This window comes from Lepisma saccharinum, chromosome 2 (genome assembly GCF_977018435.1).
Source record: "Lepisma saccharinum chromosome 2, izLepSacc3.1, whole genome shotgun sequence".
Lineage (NCBI taxonomy): Eukaryota > Metazoa > Arthropoda > Insecta > Zygentoma > Lepismatidae > Lepisma > Lepisma saccharinum.
In genome coordinates this window covers 17,982,110-18,005,671 of record NC_139230.1, presented here as the reverse complement: position 1 = coordinate 18,005,671, position 23,562 = coordinate 17,982,110, and the positions used below count along the sequence as shown (strand labels likewise).

The window sequence follows — 23,562 nt, the reverse complement described above, 5'->3', positions numbered from 1 at the left end:
CTTTCCTTCCAGAACTGGCTCCTTTCTCCGTTGTTTTGAGGTTCTGTTTCCAGCCATCCACCCAGTTGTGCACGGTTTATCATGACTGTGCATGCTCTCCACACAGTGCTACCAACCACCTGTGAATCTCTGCTGAGCTTACACCCTCCTTTCACAGAGACCACGTCGTCCAGCGCTGTCCCTACTGATTACTCTCCATGCTGTTCGTGCACGTACTGACAGCTGTTGTCAAAATGCAGTGTGGTTCACAGGTATTACACTCCTCTGTCCTGTGCTGACACCTGGTGGCAGACTTGTGTACTACCTATCAGTGACCATTATGACAAGCCAAATGGCGGACCGTGGATACTGAGAATTTTGAAATTGTAAATCAATATGGAATGCCCCTCCTAAAACCATGAAGTCAACCATGTGTGCATGGTACACACACATAAAACTGTTTAAGGGAAAGAAGGGAAGTTGCAATTCTATCTGAAACATTTTTTTCTGTTGATCCACTTCCAAACTAATAGCCCAAAGTAGTTTGAGATGAGCCATTGTGATCTATATAAATAGTACCCCACTTAAACCAGATATATTTGGTGTCCAAAACTTAAAACGGCACTAAAAAAGTGAAGATTAGAGAAATAGTCTGTATTCCATACATTAACTTCAGAAGGTAATCATTACAATCTCTATGATGAATTAGACAAATTTGCGATTGAAACATCAGCTGAATTTTTGGCAAAAGCCCAGTACATTTTACCAGAATCCACTGCACTCTTTTTTAAGAACTGTAGGGTTGTCTAGGTCTCAAGCAGAGGAAGAACGCTTTATTTAATTTTAGTTTATGTCCTTGAAAATGCCTTAATGTTTGTTAAATGAACATTCATACCAGATGGAAAATGATTTGTAGCAAAATACGTGTGCAAATATGCCATAAACCTAAAAAATATTCAAACTAAAAATGAATATGAACGTTTGTGTTGTTCAGTGCAGTATCAGGGGTGGACATCCCAGTCAACTGCAAATCATTGCCAGAATTGCAGATGAAAGAAGCTTCTTATGAATAGAAACCACCATCATGTGTAGCACATTACGACTGCAAAATGCTTAACTGCCATCACCTTGTAATAAAGGGATCTCAAGTTCAGTACTCGGTGGAGGCACATGATAGTTGGGATTGCATTTTAACTGTAGTCTAGTCCAGATTAGCCTTTCTGTGCATAAAGTGGACTTAAAAACAAACAAGCAAAATATTTGACAGCCAGCTAGTATTCCTGCACGCAGTCAATGCAAACCAGTTTCTGAAAAGGGTCAGTCCATTGGGAACTGTATGCCATGAGCATCTGGACCAGGATACCTCAGAAGAGGTCCTTGCTAACAGCTATGCAGAGGTCTGAATGGGTTGGCACCGAGACCGTAACAATGGACTGGAAATTTGTTATCTGACCTCATTAGTCTTGTTTCTGGTTGTACCCAAATGTTACGAGGTGGACTGTGTGAATGAATTCTGAAACATTCATGTATCTCAACTGGCTCAAAAAGACCCCAGATTTATACCAGATTGAAAATCTTTGGGACTTTCTAGAACAGTGAATAAAAGTAATGTTGATGCCATCTTTCCAACTCTGGCTGAACTGCATGATTGCTTGATGAATGAGTGGGTGATGTTGCCTACATCTGAAACCCCGTAGAGTCCATGTCAGACCGAATTGTAATTATTATTCAGTCTCTTGGAGGTCTCATATTCTATTGTGTGTGTTTGTCAGAAATGCCTGTGAGCTTATACTACATGTAAGAATGGCAACTTGCTGTCCGTGCTGAAAGGCACATTGCAGGACATAATCTCAGAAACGAGTATAACCCCCTTTCTATTTCCTCCTCTTTCCTGAGTTCTGCTTTCCAGGAATGGGTGTTACACTGTCTCACTGTAGACAAATTGACATGGAATGGAAATGCTAGTCAGACAAATCATACTGTACTGCATCGCTTTTTGCAACTTGCACTAAAGTCTTGCAATCTATGGCATCCATCTTGGCTCCCAACTATTTTACTTATTGAACATACCACCCACCTTGAAATTACTAATTTCAAAAAAATTAAGTGACTATAGAAAACATAGAATAGATTTTAGTTTAACATTTATAAATTGAATGCATAACATCTGAAGGTTTACTTTTTATCTCACTGTTGCTCACTTTCACTATTTTCACTGACTCGTAAAAGAGAAAGTTTCAGTATTGGCCTCTTGTAGATTCCTTCACTTGTTTTCACTGTTGCTGTTCTAACCAATCCATCATTACTTGGATGAACACTGATTATTCTGTCAATTTTCCACTGTTGGGAGTGCAAGTCTGACAACAACTAAGTCATCAGACGGTATATTAGGTTGGTTCTTTGTCCACTTTGGATGTTGTTGTAACTGAGAAAGGTAGTCTTGATACCACCCACATTAGAAATGTTGGGTCAGCTTTTGCATGAGCTGCCACTTTGATAGTCTTGTTAAGTTTGGTTTAGCTATCAATGCATCTCCTATCAAGAAATGACCTAGAGCAAGTCATTGGATGTTGTTGGGATCACTGGATAGAGCAGTTAGTGGCCTGGAATTCAGACAGCTTTTTATTTGAGTCAGTATAGTATATAATTCTTCAAATGTAAGTATAGCATTTCACATTATTCTTTTATGGTGGTATTTTACTGATTTAATACCACTCTCTCATAACCCATCTGCACAAAGATTACAAAGAACACTGAAATTTGCAAGTTTCAGGAATTCCAACAAATGTTGCCCCACAATCACTTATATATTGCTCGGTTTTCTGCAGAGAGATACAAATTTAAGTGCAGCCAAAAATGGTTTGTAGTTCCACTGCTTACTATTTACAAATGAATGGTTTTGTTGCAAAACAAATGAATAAGACAATATAAGCTTTGTATTGCCTGTGAGATTGTCCAACCATTTGTTTCCAAAGTTTGGGCTCTGCAGAATCCACACCACAGTTCAAAAATGGACAAGAAAGATTAATCCTATATCCTGGTAAATTGCTTATTAATTGTTCTACAGCTTGCATACCCAAGCGATGACAAATTACACATTTTCTGACAATAGTACAAACCACATCACATCCTCTCAGTATCCACAATTTTCATTCTAAGAATTAAGGTCAGGTTGAAAATTAAGTGCTAATTTTGAATAATTAACAGAGTTAGTTTGTGCTTAGAAGGTAGCAACATTTGATGTTTAGGTTTGCTGTTATATTAACCCTGTCTGCCCACATGATTCGAATTGGAATCACTAACTTTCTTCGCTTTTGACGTCATACATCCTAGTAACAGTCATTGCTGACAGATGATAGCTGTTTGCTCTTCAATCACGATTGACAGTTCAGGCCCAGTTTTCTGTTGTTTGTTGGCGTACACATGGGGGGGGGGGGTCGACTTCCTGCTGCCCTTGAAACTGTCATAAATAACAATAGATATGTTTTATACACATAAATATTATCAATATCATTTTTTTATTACTTATATAATTGGAGAATAATATGTGCATATTAGGCCTCCCCGATGGTGGTAGCGTCATCGCCTTGTAATAAAGGGGTCCCGGGTTCGATACCTGGTGGAGGCACATAGTGGTTCAGATCCCACTTTTAAACTGTAGGTCCAGTCCCGATTAGCCATTCTGTGCACAAAGTGGACTTAAAACAACAATTCAATACGTGCATATTAGATTATGAAGTATAAGCCCACAAGCTTGGATATTTGCTACGAAAATGTAGTGATTCCATTTGGAATCAACAGGTCACGTGTATATGGTGGCAACCATTAGGGGGTGGGCATGGGAGCAGTTGTCCCCTCCCACTTTTGCCCCTGCACTATGCTAAATCTTATCCACAAAGGGAAAGTAAATTGTTTCCCCCCCTCCCCTAGTTATGGCACCATGCTCCTCAGTTTTGGAACCCAATTGCCACCACTGCATGTATATAACAACATGCCAGGTGCAACCTTTTGGTTGATTAGCTATTACTTGGATATTTCGTGAATTATTTAGTTTCTGCTGCCAATATGAATCCTTTTTGAAGTATTACCAGTGAAAAAAATATAATATAGATTACATATTACCTGTAGTTTGTTTCATTATAGATGATTATTTAGGGTGTTTTTCGTGACAAAAGATTTGGCATATGAAGTTTATGTATCACAATACAATTATTATTTTGACATCTTTTTCTTTTAGAATATGTCGCGGTAGTTACCATCCAAAAAAAAAATTATTAATTTTATATAGAAAAGTGTAGAACAATTTGAGTGAAAATTTTCTTATTTGTTATGACTATTTTCATAAAGTGAATGTATTTAGATGTACATTGTAACATGCATCTCAATGATGCCAATTGGAATCATTTTAGAATTCCTAATCTGAAATATATTTTTCACAAAAATATTTGATATTCTTGTTTTCTTAGACCTAAATACAATATAAGTTGAAAGAAAAAGAATTTTCATTTGCAAGAAAAAATTCAGGTCAGATAGAGTTAATTAGCCTTTTATAGTCTCCCTCCAACATGGATGACACCTGCTTCATCAATAGAAGGAGCTAAGCACAATAATCTATCTACTTTTTGTTGGCAGAGGAGTTTTGGTGTGTAAACAGCACAATTCTGATGCAAATTCACTTTTATCAGCTTGTATTACTAGAGGTCACTTCTATTGTAAGCTCTCCAGTTGGCAATGCTCTTTGCCTTCTCTGGTTCACTGATCGACAAATATGAACACAAATCATTTGATCTGGGCCAGCATTCTCTGTACTTTTCCAAAAGCTTGAATATCTGCTGATCAGATCTTATCTTCTACAGTGTACATATCTGTATTGGCAGTAGTCTTTTCCTCCTTTGTTACTTTTCCAATATCTCGTTGCTTATTTCATGATGATCAGCAGTGGCGTAGCATGAGCATTTTGGGTGGGAACACCAGGTCCAAAGAAAGACTATGACCTCTTTGGCTTAATAGTACTTATGGGAATAGTCGATGTAAGTATTGTCTATTTGAATGTACAATTTCATTGTACATTTTAAGAGAGAGCGTTTACTCACTTTATTATAATTAAAGAAAAATATATAATAAACACTTACGTGAGTGAGTATCGTTGTTAAAACAATCTTATAAACGACGTTTCGCAGAGCTACGCTCTGCTTCTTCAGGTTTCCTTTTTATCAGGACATAAAATACTTCGTCAGGTGGACAAATCCAGGATTAGGTTAAAAGGTTTTTGGATTAAAAGACTTAAAATTACATAACTGTTAAAAAAAAAAGCCATAAGGACTTGATAATACTTCTAGAGGAGCTGTGTTCCCATCCTACCTACACGGCTGACTAACTGCTGTTAAACCCTGATAAACCATTGTGTTTTGTTGCCTGAAGTCGGTAGGATTCCAATAATATTCCATTTAATAGCTAGAAAATGAGATGCCTCACTAAGCAACAAAAGTTCCGAAGACTGGTGTTTTATAGCTTTTTTTATTAGATTTTTCATCAGAATACGTTACGCAATTCGGAGTCTTTTGCCCAAAGCATAGTACATCATAACCAGAGCTAGGAATTTTAGGTGCAAAAATTTGCCAATAAAGGTGCAAAAAAGGTGCCAATTTTTGTACAAAAAAGGTGCTAAAATAGGTGCTAATTTTCAGATGTAAAATTTATTGTGAGCATTGCATACATATATGATTCAACTTGTCTGGATAAAGACACAGAGTATTATCTGGTATTAAATCGTTTAATATAACTAAGCAAAGAAAATTCTCTGATACATTAGAAAGCGACATAAAGGAAAACATGCGTCTTCTTACTTGCTTAGAATTAGTCATCTAGATAACTGTTAAAATAGATTACATTCAAAATGTCTATGTTCTTCTGAGTGAGGCTACATCTGCGGTCACTAAGCAGGTACAAGTGGTGTGTATTTTGTTTTCAACTGGTAATCCACACCCTTGTTGGTTGCGACTTCTTGAACATCAGGGTTTTTGGCTAAACTTTGTTCTAACTTCTCTTTCCCGACCCCTTGCAGCTCTCGTTGCACATCCATCAAAACAGCCCACTGTGCTTCCTTTTCAGGACACTGCTCCTCCAGTTTTGTGATTGCGGTAGTAAGGAAAGAGAAGCCATGTACAATATAGAGTTCATCTTGCAATTCCTGTTTAAGTGCAAGTTTTTTGGCTTTTTCTACAGCTCAGGAATCACTAGGGAAAGCATCTAAAAATTTCGATATGGAAATTATTGCAAATAAACACTGCAGCTTTTAACCATGTACCCCATCTAGTGAGGATGGGAGAGGGTGGTAGTGGAAGTTTCGTAATTTCTACGTACTTCTGTATTCTAGAAGGAGCCTTTTCAGTATTTTCTTAATGCTAGAAACAAATTCGTTCACATATGTATATTCATCTTTAAGAGTTTCACAAACTCGATGCAAAGCATGAACAATGCAGGTCACATGTTTTAAGTTAGGATATATATTCTTCAGATTAGAAAATGCAGCTAACATATAAGATGCTTGGTTGAAGAACTAACCACACACTATCATATTTTACGCCATCCGGCCACAGTACAAAACATGCATCATTGTAACTTTGCATTACACTTGCATTATCTGTTTTGCCGAGAAAATATGTTTTTAAAGCATGGGTTTCACTAGTTGTCCATTGAGAGGTGCTACTAAAATGTTCAAAACGTACCTGTTTGGCCTATCTGTGGTTTCATCTAGTATGAAATAGACTGGATGGTCAGCTACTATTTGCCTGATCTGCGAGATTTTAGCTTCATAAAGAGGTTGAAGGTAGGATTTCCTTAAGGTGCTCTCAACTGGAACTGAGTTCCCAGTATATTTTTGCAAATATGATTTCATGACAGGATTGTTAAGTTTCGAAAGAGGTATTCCACATGCTATAAATGGTCTTGCTGTCTCACAAAAAAATTCATTTATATTTCTGGAACTCGAAGATGCAAGCGCCTCACCAACGAATTGCTGTCGCTTCCCACCTTTACCATCTCGTAGTTCTTATTCCTGACGTTGTTCCCACTTTGTAGATGCTGCACAACCCGAGTGCGTTGGTGTTTGTCATCTACAGCAATAGAAATATCACACACATTACACTTCAGAACAGATCCATCACTCTGAATGCTGTCACCGCTAAACTGTTTAACAATGTCCTGCAGTTTCCCAACATTTACTGTATGTTTTGGCATGGTGAACAAGCAAATCCGATGCATCGATCAGTCGATCACAGACTGCAGTTACCTTGCTAGCTGAGACGGGAGAAGGAAACAAAAACGAACCAGCTTTCCTACAACAATTCGTAAACAATACAGCATAGGACAAAAAAGAACACAACTTCTAGCAATTGTAACGCGTCATTGTTGGCACTGTTTAATAAAGTCCGCGCACTTACTACATTAACGTCCAAGAACTGAAGAAAGCCGATTCATTGTTGTGCGGTAAACAAGAATCGCGTGCCAAGAAGCCGTGCCTCGAATGTGGGTGGGGTTAAACAGCGCGCGAGTTGTATTTAAAAAAATGATAAAGATGCAAAAAGGGCGAAAAGGTACAAAAGGTTCTGAGATTGTGAAAAAGGTGGAAAAGGTTCTGAGATTGTGAAAAAGGTGCAAAAAGGTGCAACCGAAACACCATGAGTAGAGTTCAATACGTGCTTATTTTGGGGATGAGTCACTTTTTTACCCATTTTCACACAAAAAAATTTAAGGTGCAGCACCTAAAATTCCTAGCTCTAATCATAACAAACTATATTTTGTTTCTTTCAGCACACACAGCTAACCAAAGAAACCTTTCGACATGATGCAAGTCATTAAAAAAACGTGCCTGAATCACAAGCACTTCCAGAACAATAGTAGACACATTAATATTGTGGATGATCTAACATTTGATTGATTTGGTTTATTTATTTAGCTTTTCTGCCACTTTTGGCTAATCGCGAAAATGAATATTATAGTGATGAAATTGATAAAGTTGAAGGGACACTCAAAAAGTATACCCATGCTAACCATTCTACCACAGAGATCGGTGGATGGATCCACCTATCATATATACACTCTACTGACATATCAGTGCTTATTAGTAATACAGACTACTGTCTGACATACATCACATTGTGTAAAAAAAAAACTGATAAACATTTTAAAATAATTTCGTCCAGAGATCATTCGATATTAAGAGTTTTGAAATGAACACTAAACATTTCCATTGACAAAATATAAAGGATTTAGATATTAACAAACAAATAAACTTTCTTAATGATATATTAGTTTTTCGGCTTAGTGGTAGAGCAGCCACAAGCAGAACTTCCCCCATTAATATTTAATCTCTGTTTCTAACCTTTCATGCTACGAGGACTGAAAACTCCGACGAAAACTGTGTTGTCTTTCAAGTTTTTAATGAACATCGCTGTTCGTGTGATAAATTACACAAAGAAGTGGCATATTTGAGTTTGGTAAAGTTCCTTGAGTCATATTGGATATAGTAGCATCACACAGCATGAGCACGAAGAACCGGGTACGTTTGTCGTCTGCATCTAAAAGCAGGAAGAGTCGCATGAGCCCTAGAACCAATCAGGTGCTTCGTACGCCGGCATCAAAGAGACCCTTTCACACGTGCTGTAGAGATCCAAGCTTTTCCTTCAGGCAGGCAGAGTCCTGTACGCCAAACCTCCTCAGCATCGGGTCAGCAAAGGCATCAGAAAAATGCTACAACGAGAGCTGTTTAGTGGAGTGTTGTAGGCATACATAGATAAATAGCTATTATAATGCCATATAGCTCAAACATGTATATAATTAGTAATTTTATACTTTTTACTTTTAACATTCAAGTCAAGCATTTTTTCTCATTTTAAATTGGGGAACGCCGGGCGTATTGGCATTCAATAATGCCACGCCACTGATGATCAGAGCTTGTCGATGTAGGTGATTCCACAACTCACTCTGAGGTAAAACTGAACCAGTGATACCCATTGTAGCAAGATGTGCAGGATTTAAATTTTCCATGTGTGACCATTGTTCATGATGAAGGCTCTCCTTCACTTATGCCACTTGATTTGCTTCAATTTTTTTCCACGTGCTTGGTGTTGAGGATAGCTAAGCTAACAGTGGGATCTTTGCTGGGCCTCCCTGATGACATAGTGGTAACATCATCTCCCTGTAATCAAGGGGTCCCAAATTAGATGCCCAATGGAGGCACATAGTGGTGTGGATCGCATTTTAAACTATATGTCCAGTCCCACCGTGCATAAATTGGACTTAAAAACAGAAACTCATATTCTTCGCTCCTACTGATCTTACTTCGACTTGACTTCGACTTTACCACCAGAATAAATAAATAAACTGAAGGTACACTATAGTGCAATATGCTTATGATAAATCACAGACAACCACTAACAGATAAACAAAACCACATTTTGATTTGTAATTGTTGCAATACAGGAAGTTCACCATCAAAAAGGTTCAGGTTTCCGCAAGTAATGTGGCATCCCAGCCCAAATTGTATTTCCACAATTCTTGAATTAATAACTTTGCTGGTTGGGGATAAGAAACCAAGAGGGTCAAACAGTCTGGCAATGCCAGATAACAATCTTTTAGTCAAAGTGTGACAACGTTTTGTCAGTAATGTCACAATAAAGTGGAGTGGTCAGTACCAGGATGTCACTGAAGAATTAAGATTTTTAGAAGCTTATCAAAATTGATATCTCAAGGTGCATTACTTTCCGTCATCTCTGTAGGTACTGCTGTTAACACTTGTGAGTCACCTGAGAACCATTTATGTAACTCAAAGCACCTTTTGCTAATAACTATTAATTGTGATGGCAGTTCAATAGCTTCCTCTACTGCACTGGCACCAGGTACTATATTGTCAACATAGACAACACTAGAGCTGCTAATGGAAATGTATGCCTTCCTTTCACCGATGGCTACCTGCTGCAGATATTTTGTTGCAAGTTATGGTGCACTTGAAGTCCTATAAGTCACTGTGAGTAAATCTATAGTCCTTTATTTGTTCTTGAGGATTGTCTTCCACAATACTATTCATTGAAAGTATATCTGATTAATGAACCCTCTCTGTCGAAAATTTTTTGAAATGACATCATACAAAGGAATTTGATGCTTCGCGAACCTAAGTAAGAGTGGAAAAATATCACTGCAATTTTGGCCCAACTAGAAGATTATTGTTGAGACTAATTCCTGTTGAAGTCACTGCACTTGCATTGTAGAGGTGTCATAGTACTGCTCAGATTTATCACTGCATGGTGTGGTAAATAATCATGGTTGTCATGGTTTCTTTTTCACTTCATGTTGATGAATATGTCCCTAATCTAAATATTCTTGCATGAATTCTGAAGGAGATTGTCACACTATCTAGTAAACCCATGTTTGCTTTGTTTTCAAGGTGGGTTACTTCCCACTTCAACACATCAGTGCTGTTGGATGATCACATACACGGCTTAACTACACTGCATGCACGATCCATATCCCTGGCACTACAGAAGTTGCACTTATAATTGGTTATTCATAGTAAAGAATGTTTTAATGTGTTTGCAGTTCAAATGTATTCACGTCAACACAAGTTTAACATGCGAAGAATGGTGATTGTAACTAAAATTTGACACAAGGAGGACCATGTTCACATATGAGAGTGACGTTAGCTCTCGGAAGCTTGGAATCCTTTACACAACTCACCTGGTCGGTAGCCCAAGAGAATCTTTTCATCATGTTCACATATGTTTACCAACAGTAGCACATCTTCTCATTGTGGGATACAATCTGTAGTTTTCCAGGGATGGGTGTTAACACTATAGACAAATAATGCTGCACAGAGTTGCGATACATTCTACTGCAGTAGTGATCTCCTGTCTACAGACTACTACATTCTCTTGCATTAGACACTGAAGTCTTGTCATCTTGGCTCCAACAGTTTTACTTCTGAACATTGGCTTAGGGAATGAGAAATGTTTTGATAGAATTATGCCCTGTTCAAATACATGCAATGCAGTGTAAAACAATAATTCATAAAGTTTTCACAGGGATAGTTTAAGGAGATGGGTATGGAAGATCCTACCTAGCCAGCACAGAATCCTGAGTCCAGTAGAAACTTTGAAACGAATGGGAATGCATGAGTTGTGCCAAAGATCACTGCCTAACTAATGCTCTTGTGGCTGAATTGAAACCATTACTTACAGCAACATATCCAATTTAGTGTATAGCTTGTTGATACAAGATTGATTGATTTGCTTTATTTTACTTTGCTTCTTGTGCCACGTTTGGCAATTTGCGAAGATGGGGATGAGTGATGATACGATGAAATTGATGAATGAACACTCGCAAACATCCATGCCCAGGCCAGGATTCGAACCTGAGACCCCTGGTGGCTTGTCGATACAAGAAAAACAAGTCAAGTTATGGACATGTTGCATTTTTTAGTGAGATTTGATGCTTCTCATGTATAAAGTGTATGTAGTATAGTAAAGAATAATTTAAAATTGCAGCAGATATATCTTTTTGAATATCATGAAGGAAGTGATTATGTAATTTGTGGACTCACTATATAATGTGTGCGTTTTTTAAACCAAAATCACAGTTTTCCAATGCTGTTCATGGTTGAGTGTATTTCACAGGTCTGATAATTATTTTGTAGTTACAATCGTTGGCTTAGATTATAATATACACCAAAGTGAAAGAATGGAATTGCACTGATACTGTAGCAAAAGTTTTCTTCTACTTATTGGTGTTTTCTGTTTCAAATCTTGAATGTCATATTCTGGCAAACAAAGTGAATAACATTGTGATGGACACCTTCCTTACCATTATGTTCATTTTTGATTGTACAACAAAAACTTTTTGGCTCATTGTGGTTACCCTAAAAATAGTAGACAGGTGACATAAAATATCTAAACTACAATTGAATACAAATGGTATATTACTGATTGCACCCATCACTAGTTAATGGTTATATTTTCAGGGAAAATAATGAATAATTACCTTCATGTTGTTCTCAAAAGTGTTGGGAAGATTCAGTTGGTAGGCTTAGATTATTTCTCACTCTAATGCCTGCCTTAGTTTACATTGTAGAATGCCTGTATGTATAATGAATTGGCCTTAAGTATCCATCAGACTGCATACTTCAGCATTTCCTGTATCATTATCGGATCTCTTTACTTTCACTCTTCATGCCTAAAATAATGTAAATGCAAGATATAATTAATTACGTAAAGAGAAAGAAATAATAGATTGTACAAGAGAAGAAAGATAATTACCTGCATTTTTATTACAATCATGTAAGCATACCCTTGTACTGAACTAAACAATATAACCTTATTGTGTATGAAGGATTTGCAGTAATAGAATTTAGTTTAAACATGTTGAATATATTCCATATACATTCCCGAAGAAGCATGTTCCATAAAAACTTGACTACTTGAAACAAGCATAGAATTTGTGCTACTTCTTAATTTAGTTTGAAATGTACAGCTAGGAATATATGAATATGCCACAGATGACCAGATCTGGAGCTGATCATATCACCTATATGTCCCTTTATGGCACGGTGAACTTTACCTTACCTCTAAAGCTCATGATGTGTATGTAAGATTGCTTAAGCTACACAAAGCCTATCAACCAACCTCCAGGGCAGAGTAAGTAGGTAGCACGGCACTGCTGTTTTCCAGGCTTTCCTTTATAAAGAAAAATAAAGAATGTCAGAAGCTGGTAAAATATGCATGGAATGCTAAGAGAAAAATAATTATGCAATTTTTAATTTTTGTTTTAATTTATTTTTCATTATTATTATTTGTAATAACATTATCTCTTTAACAAAACGTGTGGGCATGACGGTTGCGACTACGATCTCGTAACTCAAGGTTTTAGGTTCCGAGTGCCGTTTTGTGCATTATTTTGATTCTGTGTCTTCGACGGTTTCACCTATCTTCGGACTAGGAGAGAGTTAGAAATGTTGATAAATACAGTTTGAACTGATTTCTTCAATAAGTTCAAATGGAAGGCTATTAGGGGCAACTAATTTTAGTTTGATGAATTTGCTTTTGAAAGAGTATGTGATGAACCAATAATGGCCATACCTTGCTTACACCATCCAGATGCTAGAAGTGTGCTCTAAAACAAGGTTGACACTTGCCTTTTGACTAGAAAGGGGAAGAGTGACAATTTCGCACCAGTTGTGCATTTATTTCAATATCGTCCGAATGGTCAATGCTACTGAGGGAAAAAGCAGGTGTTGAATAGAGTAAGAATTTCTCCACATGGTGCAAGAGAAAGCGTTTTTTAAAGTTTATTATTAATCTAGGTACGATGTTTGAAAAACATGATGAATAAGAATTTTCAGAAACCCATGTATTCTTTTCAAAAGCTTTAATCGCATTAATGCGCACAGCCCGTAATTGACATCCATGAATATCTGCGATTCGGACCATGCATGTGCACCTCAAGACGAGAGAATTGGTAGTACAATGGATAAGGTACAGAACCATTGCTACTGACATTTAGAGAACTCGTAGAATTAGTTAGGTATCAAACTAGATATTACGGTCGCATTTTTGCGACCTTTTATTTCGAACACTGCTTTGGAGGAAAATTAAATTAAATATCAGTTCGTCTGTGATATCGCCACAGAGCCAGCCCCCGCGGCGGGCGCCAGTGGTCCCGGGTTCGAATCCCGGCCTGGGCATGGATGTTTGCGAGTGTCCATTCATCATATCATCACAGCCAAAAGCGAAGGTAATGATTGCCACTTTTAACGATGCACTATTTTCCCACTGTCTCGGTTGTGAATATAGAGGCGTACAGTGCATTTATAATATGCATTTACACAATCGTGCATGTTTAATGCTAAAGGTTTTCAAGTGACAACCACATAAGTGTACTGTGTATTGGGAATACAACTTGCAAACCGGACTGTCACGGTTACCGTGATCTTGCAGCTAGTGCAATCTGCTGCGAAGCCGGAAGTCGTGTGTTTGATTTCCAGGTAAAATACGATATACATATTCTGAAATGTAAAAGTAAAAAATTGTGTGGGGAACTATCACATGCTAGGTTAATGAGATTAAAGTAAAGTTGTTCGCTTCGCCGAGACTGTCGCACAACCATACAGTAGATTATTCATGATGATAGGTGAAGGATCCTATCTTTATTTATGGAAGAGGACACGTTTCATAGTGGGAATAATACTGTATGCAGCTATTCGAAGTTTTCTAAGAAGAATTGTCTGGAAGGAAGCTCACTGAATCAATTTGTACGTAAACCTTGTGGTTTATCATAAATTTCCAGAGCAACGAATGCGAATATTTTAGGGAGACGACAGCCGACCTAAATTAATCTTGTCAATATCTCGGAAACTAACTAATGTAAAAAATATGTTCGTGTGCACACATGCCATGAAATCACATGGGGTGATGTGGAGGCATAGAGCTCCACATATTCTTGATCTCACCCAAATTTGGGATGATGTGATCAGTATCACGCCCGGCCGGGTTCACCCACAGGTGCCCATTGATACGAAGCTGGGTGGTCCTCAGAGCCGCAGGATATTGCGTGGAGGGGAAAGAGACTGCACTTACCAACCTTCGCAGGTACTGCTTCACTCTACCCACTCGATCCCCCTCGCTATGCGAGGCCTTGCTCCAGAGATAGACGGGACAGAGTATAGCAAATGCTAGTTTAAAGAGGCAGAAAGTAATTCGATTGACCCGTCCGGCTGTGGAAGTAAAATAGTCATATGAAATTTAGTGAGTTAAAAGAACTCTTGAATTATCTATCATCTTGATGCGATTAGTTGACAATCGGTACCCATGGATTATTCAAAAGCTACTAGACATAGAAATCGGATACCATTTAGTGAACTGAAAAAAAAATACCAATCCTGTTCTTCTGGAAAATAAATAACTCAATCGGCATGGCGTGTCCGTCAGAAAGTTAATAATCGATATCTGAACAGCTAAGATTATAAATATGCAATTTAGAAGACCGAAATATTATAAATTACGAAATTCATAGTAGTAGTCTTCATTGGCGAATCCATCTGTCTGTTCGAATCAGTAACCCCCCCCCCCCATGTGTGTCTCACACAGAGAGAGAGAGAGGAGGGGTTGGGAAGAAATGTTAGGGTACTCTTCAAGGTTGGTTGGTTGTGTTCATCTTAAGAACTACTCAAAATATTGTAGCATATTCATAAACTATTGTGCATCCATGTAGTTACGCACACACACGCGTACTACTTTCGTTAAAATACGATGTTATTAGTTTAATTCTAATCTATAAAGAGGTGGCTATACGGCGTGGCGTACATTTGCGTACCCCCGTTTAAAATTACTCTACGTGTGTGGATAATATTTGGGTTGGGCTGATTCTTACACCGGCATTTTGTTTTTTTTTTGTGATTCCATGAGGTATTTTAATATTCTGATTTAATTTTTAATGTTTAGAAGGAAAGTTATGATACATTTATGTTTATAATTGTAATAAGAAACTCTCCCACTAATATTAATTAATTCATATTTCAACAACTTTTAATTACAATTTTCAAGCATCTATAAGAGTATCGGCATCATTATGAGTATCGTTTCAAAGTGGTGTTGGTTCAGCCCTAATATATACATGGGGGAAGTCAGAAAGTAAGATATCTTAATTAATATCTAATGTTCTATTCCAGTCGAGCTGCAACTCAGCTGAGATGAAACTTAGATTTTGATTGGTAGTTGGCAGCAGTTTCCAATGTCAGTTGTACTTGAATCTTGAAAAATACATATTCAAAATGATTACTATACTGGTAAACAGAACATTAGATATTAGTTAGGGAAACTTATTTTCTGACTTCCCCTCGCGTATATATATATATATATATATATATATATATATATATATATATATATATATATTCTGATTACCCATGGAGCATATGGCGGCAGACACAGCTTCAATTCAATTTCTTTATAAAGTTGAAACACTTTTTCTTTCTATACAAACTAGGCAGGTTAAAAACTTATCTGCTAAATTTGGAGGACATTTTGATTTGTGCAGTCCGTTGTATGAAACCCTGCGTGCACCATCAGCACAGCAATAGTCTGATCACGAGTGATGTCATTATTCAGTTGAAGGAAGACCCATTGTTTGTCACCCACTTCACTTTCGTGCAGCATCCGCCCTCGCTAACAGTGTGTTACGCACATGAATGTGGCCATTGATATATATTTGCATGAACCCTGATATAATAGTTACTATTCAATGTTTGCATTAGGGATGGTGTCGGGACGGGATTCGACACTTTGCAATCTCTCGGTCTCATTTTGAGCTGTAGACGCGTGTCTTCACATATATGTTTAGATTAACAAAACACGCTTGGTTAAACATTTTGGCTACTGTGAACAACCGTTTTTTTGTCGCCTTTTAAGTAAACGTTTGGTTGCGAGAAACTATTTTTTTGTTATTGATAAACAAACTTGTTCTAGATCTCTTCTCGAATTTCAAAATGTGTAAATAACATATACTTTGTGTAACCAAGAGACCCCGGGTTCGATACCTGGTGGAGGCATATAGTGGTTTGGATCCCACTTTAAAGTGCAGGTCCAGTCCCGAATAACCTTTCTGTGCATATAGTGAACTTAAAACCTAACTCAATCAATCAAGTAACATATACAGCATGTCACAGCACAGATTTTTACGGCGTATAGAGGTCATCCATGCAAACAACTTTTCTTAACACCTTACGGTTTGATAACGTTTCAACGAACCCTCGAGAAGCGGAAATGTTCCTTTAATATATGCAACCGCGCTGCACAGCCTGACCATTGCTGCTAATGGATTGACACTAATTTACTACAAACAAAATATAGCTTTCTATAAATAATCAAATAGATATCCGCTTTGTATGTCTGAAGAAGTTGCATAGTAAAGTAAATTTGGTTTAGGTAAATTTTCCAAATTTCAAAATAAAAAACGAGATCGAGTCTCGAACATGCAATATTGCAGACTAACGAGGCTCTGGCGTCTGGACTCGCAGCCAGTATAATCCTCTGTGAGGTTCGTGTTGTGTCGTCGCGATTATCCAAAAGTGGCAACATAATATAAAATATATCAGTAAAATAAAACGATATAAAATTAAATAAATCAGTTTTATCAACACCATCCTTGTTCATTATCTGTGGTCCTTAAATGACCTAATTTCCGAAGCATCCTATTCAGTCGAAGCCTAAGCAAATTACAGTATTTGGATTGGCGTACATATGAACAGGAGTTTATTCAGTACTTTTAATCCGAAAAGGCATACGGTTATTTTCATAAGTGTGCACAGGTATGATCATTACCTGTGGCGGAGTGGTTAGCCCAGCCCGCAACGGCGCCAGGGGTCCAACGGGTGTTTTTTGTGAGTGTCCCTTCATTAACGTCGTCATATAATCACTCATCGTCATCCTCGCGATTCGTCATAACCGGCTGAAAAGCAATTAAAATAAACCAAATAAATCAATTAATGATCATAAACTACGTCCTTATACCAAAGTTTGTAGGAAATGTGTGGACACGGTTTAGAGACAATAGTAGGATAAGGGTCTCGCTCATGACTAGGGAAAGGAACTTTAGGTAATTAAATGTTTTTTCTGCGATAAGATACAGACCCTCATTTTTGCCAAAATTCTGATTATAGCCTTATATGTCAAAACAGCAAATTTTATTTTACATAAAAACACATATTTTCCAGTTTTCCGTATGTAAATACATATTTTGCGAATTTTCATTTTAAATACATAAAATCGCTCATTGACTTCATCCACCTCGAAATCCTCGAAGGAAAAATGTTTATAGGCTACTCTGCACCTCTTTCATATCGAGAGTGCTAGGTTTGTTTTGTCTTTGAACACCCTCGCTGGCAGACTTCTGGCACCTCACCTACGATCCTATTGGGAGAAAATAGCTGTAAGTAGTAGCTGGGGCTGACTACACGTAATGATAGCAAGGCTTTTTAATGAAGCAATGCAGCTATTGTGGCCGGAAGGCATAACATTTGACAATGTTCTTCTCCTCGTGACAGATGCTGCAGCTTACATAAAAAAAGCTGCAGTAGGCCTTGCCGTTAGCTACCCCAAAATGGTGCACGTTAAATGTGTGGCCCATGCGTTGCATAGAATATGTGAAAAGATAAGAGCTCTTTATCCCAATGTCGATAAACTGGTTTCAAATGGCAAGAAAGTTTTTATCAAGTTGGCTAGAAGAATAGACAATTTTAAACAAAAATGTCCTGAGGTTCCCCTTCCCCCTACACCTGTAGTTACGCGATGGGGCACTTGGTTGGATGCAGATGTTATGCCCAGAAGTTTGAAAAAATTGTATCTGTTGTAAATGATCTCGACAAAGAAGAATTCTGCAAGAACTGTTGATGGAGCCCTCCGTAAAAGTCGAATTGGCATACATCTCAACAAACCTGTCCATTCTCTCTAATTCCATATGAAAGCTTGAATCGTCCGCGAACACTTTGGCAGCTTCCATTGTTAAAGTCCGTATAGTAGAATCGAAACTGCAAGAACTCACTGGATCTAAGTGTCTAAATGTACAGAATTTTTTGGGAAAAAACAAGGTTTTCAAACTTTGTGCCAAATTGCATGTGTTTTGGAAAGTGAAGTAGAGGAAGAGGAAGCTTTGGAAAACTTAAGCGTTAGTGACATTTCGTGATTCAAATATGCAAGAATTGTTTCTTGTGACGTGGAGCGATCTTTCTCACAATATAAGATGCTTTTTAGAGATAATCGTCACAGATTTACAATGGAGAATTTGGAAAAAACTATGGTGATCCACTGCAACTCTTCCAAAAAATTGCTCGCTAAGAGGTAATCATTTAGAAACTAATTTCAGGTGTTTAAAATGCATGTTATAGTTTGTTTTTGTTACCAAATGTTTTTATTTTTGTCACATATTTTCCTGTTTTTATCACATATTTTCAACATTTATGACACATAAAAAATAAATATTTCTGTGTTTTTAGCACATAAAGTTCCGTTCCCTACTCATGACACAAGCCTCTACCAACATCGTGTTCTGACGTCAGTGCGGCATGCCTTCGTTAGGTTAGGACTGTTAGGTTCAGTTTATCATAAATAATACCTTTTTGGTCAAACCCAGAAAAATGTCAGTGTATTTATGCTAAGAGAGTTAAACCTAACAATGAAGACACTCCTCGCTTAGTCAGAGGACGATGTTGGTTGTGTTATGAACTTGAGTGTGAGACCCGTAGGGTAAATGCCATTTGCCCTCCAGCAGCCATCCCACTCTAGCTGCCTCTTCTATACAAGAAATAGAAATTTGGTCACAAAAAAATATACCCAGGTAAAATAATATTACATTTTTCTTAACATAAGAGGCTATGGGGTGTCAAATGGGTCAGTCGACCCCGTCTGGAAACAGATATCTTTCCTTTCAATGCAGGCAAAAGCATAAAGCTTACTATAATCGCAAACGAAACGAAAACTCTGTTAATTAGCATTTAAACTGGTTATAATGGTTTTAATGTGCAGTTTTTGAAGTTCTGAACACTGCGACAGACAGCATACGACATATTTGTTGTTTACATGTTGTTTAATAAATAAAACTAATCTTACCACATACCTCGATGTAAAATTCAGCTGTAGTGGTACAGCGTGCCATTCCAAACATGAGAAAGTTCTGTTCATCTTTCTGCATCCCAATTTATCCCTCTTTCTCGATCTTGGTACCTATACGAAGCAATGAAATCTCATTTAATATATTTACGAATATAATATTGCACAGCATATATATATATATTTTCTCAAGCCATTGTAGTATATTCATTTATTTGAGAGAATTTCAACCACAGCACGAAGTGACCATTGCGCGCTGAAATCGTCAATAAAGAAAACAAAAATAACAAAAAATTAACCAGAATTTAACATTATTTACAAGTTTTTATTTTAATGGATGACCGAAAAGCATGCTCTGAGGAAGAGATATACAGACTTGTGCGAGATTATTATATTGAGTGGAGAACTTGTAGTAGATTGTCGGTGTATTTAGCGTTTATTATTTTAGACCCTACTTTACATCAGTGGATTATTAATAGATTCCCGATATTACATCGGCATTATAATTTTGCCAATATATTTAAACAGTGAAATTGTGCACAATTAAGTAAAATATAATAAAGGTGCCGGATTCGAGTCCTGGCGTGAACATGACCGTCCCTTTATGTTTGAGTGAGTTTCAAGTCCACTTTATGCACAAATAGGCTAATCGGGACTGGATCCACAGTTTATATAAAGTGGAATCTGAACCACTATGCGCCTCCACTGGGCATCGAACCTGGAATCTCTGGATTACAGGGTGATGACGTTACAGTTACGTCATCGGGAAGCTCTATCATCGCTCTTAAGAGTAGACGTAACGTTTACTAAGGAACTGGGATCGAATCTGGGTGGCGTAGCTCATTCATCCTCGATGATGGCATACTCGCTGCTCATGGAGAGCTTAATGATAACTAGGGAACGGAACTTTATGTGCTAAAAAACTCAGAAATATTTATTTTTTATGTGTCATAAATGTTGAAAATATGTGATAAAAACAGGAAAATATGTGACAAAAATAAAAACATTTGGTAACAAAAACAAACTATAACATGCATTTTAAACACCTGAAATTAGTTTCTAAATGATTACCTCTTAGCGAGCTATTTTTTGGAAGAGTTGCAGTGGATCACCATAGTTCTTTCCAAATTCTCCATTGTAAATCTGTGACGATTATCTCTAAAAAGCATCTTATATTGTGAGAAAGATGGCTCCACGTCACAAGAAACAATTCTTGCATATTTGAAGCACGAAATGTCACTAACGCTGAAGTTTTCCAAAGCTTCCTCTTCCTCTACTTCACCTTCTTCCAAAACACATGCAATTTGGCACAATGTTTGAAAACCTTGGTTTTTCCCCAAAAATTCTGTACATTTAGACATTTAGATCCAGTGAGTTCTTTCAGTTTCGTTTCTACTATACGGACTTCACCAATGGAAGCTGCCAAAGTGTTTGCGGACGATTCAAGCTTTCATATGGAATTAGAGAGAATGGACAGGTTTGTTGAGATGTATGCCAATTCGACTTTTAAGGAGGGCTCAATCAACAGTTCTTGCAGAATTCTTCTTTGTCGAGATCATTTACAACAGATACAATTTTTTTCAAAGTTCTGGGCATAACATCTGCATCGCGTAACTACAGGTGTAGGGGTAAGGGGAACCTCAGGACATTTTTGTTTAAAAATGTCTATTCTTCTAGGCGACTTGATAAAAACTTTCTTCCCATTTGAAACCAGTTTATCGACATTGGGATAAAGAGCTCTTATCTTTTCACATATTCTATGCAACGCATGCGCCACACATGTAACGTGCACCATTTTGGGGTAGCTAACGGCAAGACCACTGCATGTAAGCTGCAGCATCTGTCAAGAGAAGAACATTGTCAAATTTTATGTCTTCTGGCCACAATAGCTGCATTGCTTCATTAAAAAGCCTTGCTATCGTTACGTGTAGCCAGCCCCAGCTACTTACAGCTATTTTCTCCCGATAGGATCGTAGGCGAGGTGCCAGAAGTCTGCCAGCGAGCGTTTTCAAAGACAAAACAAACCTAGCACTCTCGATATGAAAGAGGTGCGGAGAATAAACATTTTTCCTTGGAGGATTTCGAGGTAGATGAAGTCAACGAGCGATTTTATGTATTTAAAATGAAAATTCGCAAAATATGTATTTACATACGGAAAACTGGAAAATATGTGTTTTTATGTAAAATAAAATTTGCTGTGTTGACATATAAGGCTATGATAAGAATTTTGGCAAAAATGAGGGTCTCTATCTTATCGCAGAAAAAACATTTATTTACCTAAAGTTCCTTTCCCTAATGATAACGTGCGAGAGTTAACACACACACACACTGAATGGCAAACACAACACTTGGATTTCATACCCTTTAAGACTGGATCAGCATGGTAAATGGAAATACATGTCTCTTACTGTGTGGAGATGCTCCCTCGAGGTGTCGCACTACGGACTGGTTAATAAACGAGGTGTCCGTTCGTGATGCTAGTCTGAATGCTCAGACTTCACTCTCCTTCTCCTGGACTTCTTTCATCGTGATTCTGCACCCTCTGGCTGATAGCTCAAAACGACATAATGTAACTGTTTGAATTTGTCCTAAACTGGGCAAAATTGTGTCCAGATCGGACACTGAACACAATTTTGATCCGAATTCTGAAGTTGATTCAGATATCAATCATCCAAGTATGTTAACCTCAAGTTTAAAAATGTAAGCTGCCGACCTCCGTGGCGGAGTGTCTTAACACCGCGCGCTATTAGGCCAGCGTTCCCGGTTTAGAATCCTGGTCTGGGCATGGGTGTTCTTTGTGTCCCTTCCTCAATTTCATCATAATCACTCATCCTCGTCGTCGCGATTAGCCAAAAGTGGAAGAAAAGCGACGCTAAATAACAAGAATCGAATAAAAATGCACACTGGATAATTTGAAATTCGGGTGTGCGTCATTTAGATTTCTTGTTGTAATTCGATTATTTTACGTCGCATTTCTGCCTCTTTGGTAGGTGGGGCCTCTGATTTAGCGCCTTACGCCGGCCTTTATGCTATGGATGGAGGGAGGAACATGGTACAGTGGTTCGTATCCCACTTTGAAAACCGTAGGTCCAGTCCCGATTAAACTTACTGTGCATAAAGTGGACTTAAAACAGCAACTCAAACCAAATCAAACCACTATGCCATGGAGTCTTCGATTTCTTTAGTGTCCGTAGTTCTCATATCTGCTTCGTCATCATCCTCTAACCATAAAGAAAAATGATACAATTACATAATTTTGAACTTATTGGAAATCAAGTTTTTTAATTTAAAATCTAGGATGACATACAATGTTTGTTTACATCTAGATAATCATGTTGTCAATTATGTGCTGTGCGAGAATGCGATAAAGCTTATGAAAGTTTTTAAGTTAGTCAGAAATGTAAAAATCTTTCTTCAAGCAGTAATATATCTGAAGCAAGTTACTTCCTCGTTTTGTTTTTAATCTAGATAACCTACTTGTTACTCTCTGTGAGTCCGTCAGAACATTTCAAATTGTATACCGTGAAAAGTAACTTATATAGAGTGCTGAGTCAGCTCGAGGTGATGTGGTCGAGCACTGTATTTCATAGCATATTAATGCAGGTAGTTTGCCTTGAAGCTTGATTACATTAATTTGGTTTGTGAATGTTATTGGCGTGGAAGAGGAACAGATGGACACTGCATTTTCCTGTCGTTCAGATCTAAAGTCCAACTTGGATCCGAATCGACTGCTGATGTTTTTGTTCCCAACGGAAAAGTCATGCGATAGTTCGTTGAGTTTGCAGTTTCCAAAGAAATTTCTGCTGCATGGGATAAGAGCAAAGTGAGTCTTGATCACGTATATAAGTGAAAGGAATAAAAATTTAACATGGCAGTAAGATCTACTGTGAGGTTATCTGAATGTAAGTTGTGACCGTAACAAACTTGTGTAACA

The 23,562-nt window shown here is 37.6% G+C and overlaps 2 protein-coding genes across 19 annotated transcripts in view; one reads left to right on the top strand and one right to left on the bottom strand.

Annotated features, from left to right (window-relative positions):
* Ssdp (Sequence-specific single-stranded DNA-binding protein) overlaps positions 1-23,562 on the top strand; it is a 294,147-nt gene that overhangs the window by 207,993 nt on the left and 62,592 nt on the right. The window lies entirely within an intron of this gene.
* The window catches only part of LOC145983942 (uncharacterized), a 48,729-nt gene that overhangs the window by 14,443 nt on the left and 10,724 nt on the right, over positions 1-23,562 (bottom strand). For 2 of the 9 annotated variants that reach the window (XM_083117132.1, XM_083117130.1), the window contains exons 2-5: positions 19,636-19,742; positions 17,346-17,472; positions 12,594-12,704; positions 12,013-12,204 (exon numbers count right to left, since the gene is read on the bottom strand). In XM_083117132.1, coding sequence (XP_082973258.1) covers positions 12,013-12,018 — 6 coding nt within the window. In that variant the 5' untranslated portion in view covers positions 12,019-12,204; positions 12,594-12,704; positions 17,346-17,472; positions 19,636-19,742. Of the gene's footprint in view, positions 1-10,928; positions 10,968-12,012; positions 12,205-12,593; positions 12,705-17,345; positions 17,473-19,635; positions 19,743-23,562 lie in introns of those variants that run through there. The other 7 variants (XM_083117126.1, XM_083117125.1, XM_083117131.1 and 4 more) reach the window with 6 other exon arrangements.